At 40.8% G+C, this 10,794-nt stretch overlaps 1 protein-coding gene across 1 annotated transcript in view; it reads right to left on the bottom strand.

The window, feature by feature from the left end:
- Positions 1 to 6,770: 6,770 nt before the first annotated feature.
- The window catches only part of LOC140907150 (ovostatin), a 47,630-nt gene continuing 43,606 nt past the window's right edge, over positions 6,771 to 10,794 (bottom strand). The window contains exons 33-36 of the mRNA XM_073332481.2: positions 9,581 to 9,649; positions 8,378 to 8,480; positions 7,274 to 7,349; positions 6,771 to 6,822 (exon numbers count right to left, since the gene is read on the bottom strand). Coding sequence (XP_073188582.1) covers positions 6,771 to 6,822; positions 7,274 to 7,349; positions 8,378 to 8,480; positions 9,581 to 9,649 — 300 coding nt within the window. The remainder of the gene's footprint in view (positions 6,823 to 7,273; positions 7,350 to 8,377; positions 8,481 to 9,580; positions 9,650 to 10,794) is intronic.

Genomic DNA, 10,794 nt, shown 5'->3' with positions numbered 1-10,794 from the left:
ACATGCTGAGTAACCTGAAGTCTATTTCTGTAGCCTTGAACAAAATGCAGGGAAATAGCTGTTTTATTGCTGATGCTATTGAAATTTGGAAGGAACTGAGTGAGATCTTAAAAAGAGAAATATTCAATGACAGAGTTAAATTACAAAGACTAAAAAAACGAATGGGACAAGCTCTATCTCCAGCTCATTTTCTTGCAAATATTTTCAATACTTGGTACCAGGGTCAAACCTTAACTGCTGAAGAAGAGGAGCTGGCTACAGCATGGACATCCAGCAATCATTCCTCCATAATACCAACTATAATAAACTTCAGAGCTAAGGGTGACGTTTTCAAGAAAGTCACACCAGTGAACTTGGAGTAAGCACTTGGATTCAGAGACTATTGAAGTGATAATCTCACTTTTAACAGCAGTAGTTTCTTCTGCCGGAGTAGAAAGAATATTTTCTTCCTTTGGACTAATTCATTCCAAACTGAGAAATCGTTTGGGACCTGAAAAAGCAGGAAAGCTTGTTTTTCTTTTCCAGATTATGAACAAACAGGAAAATGAAGGTGAAGATGACTGTAGTTAGCTACTTTAAGTTTCTCATGTTGAACTGGCTGACACAGTCTATTTATTATTTTTTTTAATATTTCATTTAACTATTGTCGTTAAAAACAATTTTAACAAAAACAAACCTGATTTTAAAAAAAACTTGAACGTTTAACTAAATTAAAAAATATATATGCTTGTTTTGTTAAAATATTATATGTTTGCTATTGAAGAAAAAAAATCCAGAATACATAACGTTGTTTTTTTAGTTAAATCAAACAATTTAAATGTCTGTCTGGTGATGTTCTCCTCCTAATACAGCCTGGCAAGAAAATTCTCCAGATATTAATGATTAACCTGTTGAATTGCAGATAGTTCATCTCCCAATGACTTTATGAATATCTGCTTCAGTTACCTTTGGGAAATGAAATAACCAAACACTCATTCATTTTGTGATATAGCTGTAAAACTAATCTGATAAGTTTTCAAAATAAATCAAGGTTTAAAAATGTATCGTGTGTACCTTCTAAAAATGAAACAGACATCTATCTCTGAGTTGTGAGTCTTCCTGACTAGTGATTTAAATCAAATTCACCTGGTAGTGCCTGTCCATAACACTGAAAAGCAAAGTGGGAATGTGTGTGTTATGGGTTTTGTGAGGCATTGCTTGAAGAGGGCAGAGTTAACATTGCATGGGCATTTATATGAACTCTGTATTTTCTAGCTCTCAGAAGTTTGAGTTTTGCTGAAGTCAAAGTTCTGGAAGCGCATGAGGTATCAACAGGCAACCTTAACTCTGCATTAACAAAGATCTTTGCCATTTAATTTACCAGTTTTTTTAAATGGAAAGAGAAATGTTTGTTGGTAGGAGTTAATGTTTATATAAACAGTTGTAGTTCTCACCTAGGCTTGCAGCTAGTATGCTACTGTGACAAGGTAATAACAAAAAGAACTAGCTTTTATTTAGTGCTTTTCATCAGTAGCTCTCGAAGAATGTACCTCATTATCCCCAATTTACAGATGGGAAACTGAGGCAGAGAATGGTGAAGTAGCTGAAAAGAATCATAGAAATGTGGGGCTGGAAAAGTCCTCATGCGGTTATCAAGTCCAGCCCCCTGCACTGTGGCAAGACCAGTTAAACCTAGACAGATGTTTGCCTAACCTGTTCTTAAAAACCTCCAGTGATGTGAATTCCCCAATCTCCCTTGGCAGCCTATTCCAGAATTTATCTACACTTATAGTTATAATGTTTTCCCTAATATCTAACCTAAATCTCCCTTGCTGCAGAGTAAGCCCATTACTTTGTGTCCTACCTTCAGTGGACAGGGAGAACAATTCATCCTGGTCCTCTTTAGAACAGCCCTTAATGTATTTGAAGACTGTTATCACATACCCCACCCCCATCTTCTTTTCTCTAGACTTAACATACCTAGTTTTGTTTAACTTCTCCTCATAGGTCAGGTTTTCTGAACCTTTTATCAGTTTTGTTGCTCTCCTCTGGACTCTCTCCAATTTGTCCACATCTTTTCTAAAGTATGTCACCCACAACTAAACATAGTACTTCAGCTGAGGCCTCACCAGTGCCAAGTTAAGCAGGACAATTATGTTCCATGTCTTACATATCACACTCATGTTAATACACCTCAGAATGATATTAGCCTTTTCTACAATTGCATAACACTATTGACTCATGTTCAATTTGTGATTCACTGTTACCCCTAGATCCTTTTCAGCAGTTATTCCCCATTGTGTAGATGTGTATTGGATTTTTCGTTCCTAAGTGTAGTACTTTGCACTTGTCTTTATTGAATTTCATCTTGTTTTCAAACCAGTTCTCCAACTTGGCAAGGTCATTTTGAACTCTAATCATGTCCTCCAAGTGCTTGCAACCCTTACCAGCTGGGTGTCATCTACAAATCTAATAAAAATATTCTCTACCCCATTATCCAAATCATTAATGAAAATATTGAATAGTACCATACCCAGGACTGACCCCTTTGGGACCATACTAGATACATATTCCCAGTTTGATAGCAAACCATTGATGACTGGTCTTAGACTATGGTCTTTCAACCAATTATACACTAACCTTATAGTAATTTAATCTAGAGCACATTTCTCCAGTTTGCTTACGAGAATGTCATGTGGAACTATATCAAAAGCCTAACTAAAATAAAGATATCTCAGATCTATTACTTCCCCCCATCCACTAGGACAGTAACACTGTCAAAGAAATAAATTAGGTTTGTAAGGCATGATTTGTCTTTGAAAAATCCATGCTGGCTTTTCCTTATAACACTATTATCCTCAGAGTGCTTACAAATTGATTGTTTAATCTTTCTTCCATTGTCTTTCTAGGTATTGAAGTTAAGCTGACTGATACCTCTTTATTTCAGTGTTTATAGATAGTGGTCCAGTCCTCTGGGACCTCACATGTCCTTCATGAGTTCTCAAAGATAATTGCTAATGGTTCCAAGATGACTTCAGCTAGTACCTTAAGTAGCTGAGGGCTTGTCGACACTACCGCTGAAGTAAGTGTAATTTATGTCACGCAGGGGTGTGAAAAAACCATTTCCCTGAATGATGTAAGTTACATCGACTTAAAGCGATGTCTACACCATGCTATGTCAGCGGGAGATGCTCTTCTGTCAACATAGCATGATACAGCTGCGCTGATGTAGCATGGTAGTGAAGATAAGCCCTTAGTGTGACAATCAGAGTCCAGAGGCTCCAAGGGAAGCCCAGTGGGTCTGAAACCCAAAGAATAAATAATTGGAACAACTGTTTGTATACAGTATTATTGTACTATAAGAGTGTATTGGGTAAGACTTCATATAAAAACTGGCAACATGCTGGTTATGGATATCGTTGTGTGAGGTATATGCAGATGGCGATTAGAGTTATGTATGTGTGATGGAAAGATGTTCCTAAAATATGTTTTGGGGACAGACTTGATAAACAAGTTTGTCCTAGACAAAGGAATGTTGTTTTTCCTGTTTGCTTGTGTCTCCAATGTAAACTGAGAAAGGTGAGGTCAGAGACAGTGGAAGCTACATTACATATGTGTCAAAAGGGGGTGGGGAAGGGAGCTGTGGAAAAAATAGTTTGTGATAATGTAATTAATGACTGTATCATAATGCATACATTCAAGGGACCACATTAAGATTCCACAGGCACCCATAAGTCTGCCATTTCCTATCTATCTGCCAAGTGTTTGACTTTTCAATGTTAATGTTCTTTTAACTTGGTGTGTGCATGTGTGTGTGTGTGTAATATATATGTAGGGACTGTGTTTGTACGCATCACAAATGGGCTATTGTATACAAACAATAACCTAATTGTGCTATTGAGGAATACAACTCCATTACAGGTGTGTTAGTGAAAGGTAGTATTGCTAAAATGTGCTTAATGTAGCAATTTATCAGAAAAATCCCCAACTTCCTAACTTTGAATAGTAAAGTGTGATCTAGTGTGACACTCTGTACCTCAAAGTAGCACCATGCCCCCCTCTAGATCACCAATGTGATATCATTATGATATATTTTGTACACAGTATGTCTTGTGAGGTATCATTTTAAAAGTCTTGATCTGGAGAACATTAACATCCTCTTGGATGTATGTGCTTTCATCATATGCAAAGTTATAAAGTATTGTTATGTGTGTGTTACTGAAATATGTTGTGAGGTTGGAAACACCCACAACCAGCCTTTTAGGTACAACAATGGAGTAGCCATCAATAGGCAGACAGTATTAATGGCTCATCAACACCCATTAATGAAAGAATTCTCTGTCCCAGAGATTGTATACAATGGAGATTGCCTGACCAATGGGGACTGCCTGATCCCCACATCACAGTAAAGATATTTCCAGCAAGCTGAAATAAAATATAAAAGAGGGGAAGTGACATCATCACTTGGCCTCTTTCTCCACCCCCCACACCCTTCCCCCTGACAACTCAATATCTGGAGGAATGTCAGGAGGACGAAGACTTTGAACTGGGGGAGGGTGGTCCCAGGCTGGAAAAGAATCCCAGCCTGTGTATTGAGGATCTATAATCTGCTTGTACTGTCAGGGTGAGACACTGCTTGATTCAAATCCTGTTTAGTTTGTAGAATTTGGACTGTAAATTTATTTTTATGTCTTAAGTAACCAACTTTAATCTCTAAGCTTGCTACTTATAATCAATTAAAATCTTTCTAAAGTTAATAAAACCTCTTTTATATTTTACTTAAAACAGTGTGTTTTGGTTGAAGTGGTTGGGAAATCTCAGCTCAGTTTACAAAGGCTAGTGTATGCCCTCTCCATATCGAGGGAGCAGTGCTGGGGAAGGGCAGAGGGAGCTAGGGAGCTCCAGCCTAGCAAAACCCCAGGCTGCAGGCCAAGTTAAGGGCCCACAAAGGGTACTGGGGCTGCAGAAGGGCAGCCCAGAGACAGGCAGAGGCAGCAGGTCCAAACCCCCTTTGCCAATGATGAGTGGCCTTTACGGACTGCAGTCTGCCCCAGTGAGCGGGAACTAGAAGGTGACGGGCAGTAGCCACTGAGGCGAGGTGGGAATAGGGGGTTGGAGGTTCCCCTGAGTGGGGAGACCAAGATTGTGGGTTGCTGTGGTGGGCAGAACCCCTGGGTAAAGGGCACCGGGGTCCAGGAGGGACATGGGGGCCAGCAGCCGGCAAGACATCAGCCGGCAGACGGCGCTCTGGGGCTGGAAAGAGCTAATTCCCTGGACAACCAGCCAGAGGCACTGCGCCAGTGACTCGTCGCCCCGCCACACCTGGGGAATGGCACCGTGAGCACAACTTCTTCTGAGTGAGGTTTATACCTCAAATACTAGTGTAGTGATTTTAAGTGATAAATTAAAGGGTGTTGGCTGGAAACAGTAAAGAACAGGTTAAAAGTTTTTTTTTATTTTCTGTTTGCTTATTTGGGGAAAGGGAAATAGAAACAGAAAGGCATAAAACTGAGCAGCAGCAGTGAAGCAATTGCAAAGTTAGACACGTTCAGGTTAGAGGCAGAGGAAAAAAGAGAAAGTGTCAATTAAAGGACACAGAGATAAAAATGAACATGAAAGAGCTGAAGTTGAAGGAGAAGGAAATGACCGCTGCCTTAGAAGCAGCAGCATACTAGCGAGCCTTGGAACTAAAGCAACTGGAAGCTAAGACCCAGAAACAAGGCAAAGAGGCTGCAGAGGTGGAGGCTGCCAGAGAGGAAGCCACACGCAGAAGGGTCATGGAGCTACAAGCCAAAGAGGCTGAGGAGAAAGAAAAGGAATGGAACACCAATTGGAACTGTTAGAAAAGCAGAAAGAGATCCCTGTGTCACCAACAGATCCCATCATTCTGAGACTCCACAACTGGGACCAGCTGTGTCTTGCATACAAAGAGTCTGACTGCATTGAGGAATACTTCACTACTTTTGAAAAGCTGTGTGAAGTCCATGAAATACCTGAAGACAGGAGAGTCCCCACACTGGCTGCAAAATTGTCTGGTAAAGTTCAAAATGTATTTAATAAAATGCCAATTCAGGATGCTTTAGTATAACTCAAAATTTGAAGAAATGGTTTGGAAAAAATGTTCCAAATTACTCCTGAGGTGACGAGGGTAAAATTTAGAAATCTTAAGAGGAGTGTTGGTGTGAGTAATAATGAATCTGGGTTAAGGGAAAAGGTGTTGAAGATTTTGAACAATTGCTTGATGTCACTGCTCAGGAATATTTCTTGAGGATGGGTAAGGATGTTGTGAAGCAACGTATCGGGGATAAAGCTGTAAAATCTGTGATAGAAATGGCCACTCTGGCAGATGCCTTTGAGGAAACCCAGTCATCTATTGAGAGTAAACTGCAGAAAGAGGGTTTTAAACCTAGGGGGAAGAGGGGGATCCTGTTTTACCCCTGGTAAGAAGAAGCATGGTTGGGAGGCTAAACACTCACTACTTTCCTGGTAATTCCTCTCTCAACTCTCCCGAAAGGGGTGAGGAGCCCCAAAACTGCTATCAATGAAACTCTTCTGGGCACCTAAGAAATCGATGCCCTGAGCTGAAGGCAAACCAGCCAAGAAGCAACTGCCAGCCAAGGGGCCCTGTTGGCTGTGGATGAACAATTATCTTTGTGAACAGAACTCTCCCCTACCTGAACAAACAACATTTGAGAAGAGTTGTCAGCGTCACTTCATTAAAATGAACCAATCCACACACACACTGTGATTAGGAGTGTGATATTTATTGAAATGGCTCGAGCCAAACTCAATCACTCAGGGCAATGAGGATCTAAAATCACATTTCCACAGCTGTCATTTCTCCTGGTGAAAAGGAAAAAAAGAGAGTGATTAAAATCTATAGATTATTTTTTTTATGCAGAAATTATTTTTCTCTCTACAAATTATAATTTTGGGAGGAATTTGTTGCCATACATGTGATTTCCAGGAATCCAGTCTTCTAAAAGAAACACCTATGTATAGTGTGCACCTGGGTACCTCGGTGGGAGAGGGTTTCCGGGACTAAGCACACAATCTCAACTTTGTTAGGATAGACCAGCAACTGTGGCAATGATCTTCAGGGAATGAAGGTAAGATCCAGGATGGATCTTTGGGAGTGTTGGCAGAGATCAGGCTTTCCTGATCCACAGCAGTGTGTGTGGATTTATCCCACATCCAGCTCTCTACATTCCATTTTCCCCTCCACAAAGAATCAACTCTCTTCTGCTCTTCTTTCCCCATTCACACCTACCTAGTGTCTATTGCTCTCAGTTACCTTTTCCTGACTCCTAGCAGGTTTTCGCTTGAATCTTCACTGCAGGGCGTATTGTATTCAGCAAGAGCGTATTCGTCTGGAAAAGAAAAGGAAGAAAACGTTCATATTCCAGTGACAAATCGCTCCAACCCCAGTGCATGCACATCTGTGGTTAACACATATTCCAGCTCCACCAGCATCGAACGGATCTTGTTGTGGCCTCCCCAGCTGTTTAGGGACGTGTTTCCATGGCTGATTTAGACTGCACGGTCAGTGCCCAATGCTTTCCACTGGGCCTACTGACAATGTTCAGAAGGGAGGACTATCAGTAACTAGAGGAGCCATTTCTGATGCTAATTATGTTGATCAGATGGTAGTGTGTACAATCACAGGAAGCAGAATATACCCTCCCATCCTCTGGACAGCTCTACTAATCTGGGCAGAGACAGCTCCTGGTGTTTATCCCAAAGCTGGGCAAACAACATGGGACCTTAATGTGTAATGGTAACTATAGCTTTTGGTACTTGATGATGACTGAAAGAACAGAAGTTGGTCCAATAAAAGCTATTACTTCACTCACCTTGTCTCTCTGATACAACCATGATTACTTAGCTGCTAGCTATTATGGCAATGATATGGTTGGTGGGTGAACCAGGCCAGACTAGACAAGAGACTAGACAATAATTACCCTGGGTCATTTATTTTTACCATCATGCCAAATCTATGGCACGAGGGCTAAGCCACACATTGAATAAGATAAAGGGCAAACGTCCCTGTAGTGGCTTGTAATAAGTAGTTCTTGGGAGTGCCACTGTTCATCCTTCTTTTTATTCAAATTAAACAAGAATGTGGAGAGAGAGAACTCCCAATGACCCCTCTGGGGCCCAGTGTGCTGTATCATAACCTCTGAGAATTGGTAGAACCAGTAAATGCTGATAAAATCAGTAAAAACTGAAGCCTCACTTTCCACTCGCTGTTGCTCGGAGAGCGAAAAAAAGGCAAATGCAGAAATGGAAAGACAGGCCTGCAGCTGGGGAAATGCACCAGATTTTACAGTTATTCAGCAGCCTGGGTCATCCTAAAGCTTGATTCACTAGATCTCTTCTCAGGCTCAGGGAGGCCTACCTGTTTCATAGTAGTCATAGAGGTGCACTGAAGCAGGTTTGATATCAGACACAGGAAGGTTTTGCTCAACCGAGAAAGAGAAACTGATTTCCTCCTGGGTCACCTGGAAATGGGAGAGAAAAAATGCATCAGACTTTGTTTTGTTTAATGTCTACTTCACTGAATTGCTCTGAGCAGAGATTTCTAAGCCCTTCTCTCTCTTTCCCCATCCCCCCATAAACAGTGTCTTGTTTCTGCCAGCTTCCCTCTCTCTAATTGTTCAAATCCCACTTTAAAGTGCTGTGTTTTATTTAGACCATCAGCTCTTAGGGGCAGGGATGGAGGTTTATCTACATGTGTAAAATGCTGTGGAAATGTGCGGCTCTTCTGTAAAGATTAATAATAAATGCACAGAGCTCCCTTTCCATGGCACTATACTGCTGTTATATTCTGCGTTACACTGTACTCATTTGTAGGTCTCAGGGACAACAGAAAAAATATGTATAACTTAATTGCTATTATTCTATATGGATTTATATAGTGTGACTAAGTCATCTGAACAGCTCACTTTACCCATTAGAATCATAGAATATCAGGGTTGGAAGAGACGTCAGGAGGTCATCTAGTCCCACCCCCTGCTCAAAGCAGGACCAACCCTGACTAAATCATCCCAAGCCTAACCTTAAAAATATCTAAGGAAGGAGATTCCACCACCTCCCTGGGTAACGCATTCCAGTGCTTCACCACCCTCCTAGTGAAATAGTGTTTCCTAATATCAAACCTAGATCTCCCCCACTGCAACTTGAGACCATTGCTCCTTGTTCTGTCATCTGCCACCACTGAGAACAGCCGAGCTCCATCCACTTTGGAACCTCCCTTCAGGTAGTTGAAGGCTGCTATCAAATTCCCCCTCACTCTTCTCTTCTGCAGACTAAACAATCCCAGTTCCCTCAGCCTCTCCTCGTCAGTCATGTGCCCCAGCCCCCTGATCATGTTTTTCATAATTTGTCATATTTTTTCATAATTTTCATAAATTTCATCATTTTTCAGAATCATTTTTCTCATAATTATATGAGATGGCAACAGACACCTGAATCTCTCTGGACACAACAATAAACACAGGCTGGCTGATGATGTGTTATTTCATTCATTTAGGAGTGCATTTTAAGTTCCAAATTTTACAGAAACAACAACAACAAAAGGCACATTCTTCCACACACTTACATTTGACAAGTAGAAGAAGACATGGCTGTGCTTGGTATCCACCTGCATCACCTTACGATCATCCTGAAGCTTTAAACAAGGCAAATAATACCAACTTTAAACACAAGAAACATCCCCAAATCTACACAAACAGCAAGTCTGTGGTGCCACAGTGACAGTCACGATTGGTAATACAAAAAGTGGTATTTATTGCTGAAGTCCTAAGAGGAGTATTAAACAATCACCACAATGAAACACAGGACTTCTCAAAATTCACCCTTTTTTTCTTTTTTTTTTTAATTTTATTATGAATTCAACATTGGACCCATTTGAATGGAAAATGTTGCATGTTACCATTTTTTTCAGCTCAAGCTGACTGATTTTCTAGTGAAAAGTGCAAGGTCTTTAATGTGAGGTAGCTGTTTGAGCAAAATAGTTCCACTATAAAAATAGGCCAAAAAAAAGGCAAAAAAATGGTAAAAATAAACAATTTTGTTTTAACTGCTCCCAAAAGGAAAATGTGGAGAGTACAAAAAAATTCCACGCCAAGTACTGCCAAAGACAAGTTCTGGAATTCATACAGCTCCAGACACAAAGGATAAACCCAATCACAGGGTGATAAATGTGCTCTAAATGCACACACATACACAGAGAAAAGCAGACAGGGAATGAACAGACTCTGAGAAGAAATGCTTTCTATCACATACACTTCCTCTTTTCACTTCCCTGGCAGTTAAGTTGCATAGTTTGATGTTCACAAACATTTCTGTGTTATACGCCAGCCACAGCTGCTGTTGAAAGATGCCAATCTGGAGATGGGCCTGAGATTGAAACCCCACTCCCAGCCCAGATTTGAGAGTGTTTGATCTGGGGATTTGAGCCTGTTACGGGATTCATTCAAGTGTAAATTGCATCCTACTCCATGCCTTTGTGTGAAATGCCTTAGAGCAGTGTTTCTCAAGGATCAGGGTAAGTGATCCCTGAGATTTCCCTGAGACAGTTTAGGAAGGCAGCAACCCACTCCCTGATATCAAAAAGGTTGAGAAACACTGCCGTAGAGTCCTTGGCTGGAAGCTGAAACTAAATAAATCCAGGCTACCAATAGGGTGCACATTTTTAACAGTGAGGGATATTAACCACTGGGACAATTTACCAAGGCATGTCTTGCATCCTCCATTATTTGAAGTCTTTAACATGAGATCAGGTGTTTTTCTAGGAAATAAGCTTCAGCTTAA

Source organism: Lepidochelys kempii, chromosome 1, assembly GCF_965140285.1.
Source record: "Lepidochelys kempii isolate rLepKem1 chromosome 1, rLepKem1.hap1, whole genome shotgun sequence".
NCBI classification, from domain to species: domain Eukaryota; kingdom Metazoa; phylum Chordata; order Testudines; family Cheloniidae; genus Lepidochelys; species Lepidochelys kempii.
Note: the sequence above shows the minus strand (reverse complement) of the source record. Positions and strands in the feature narration are given on the sequence as shown.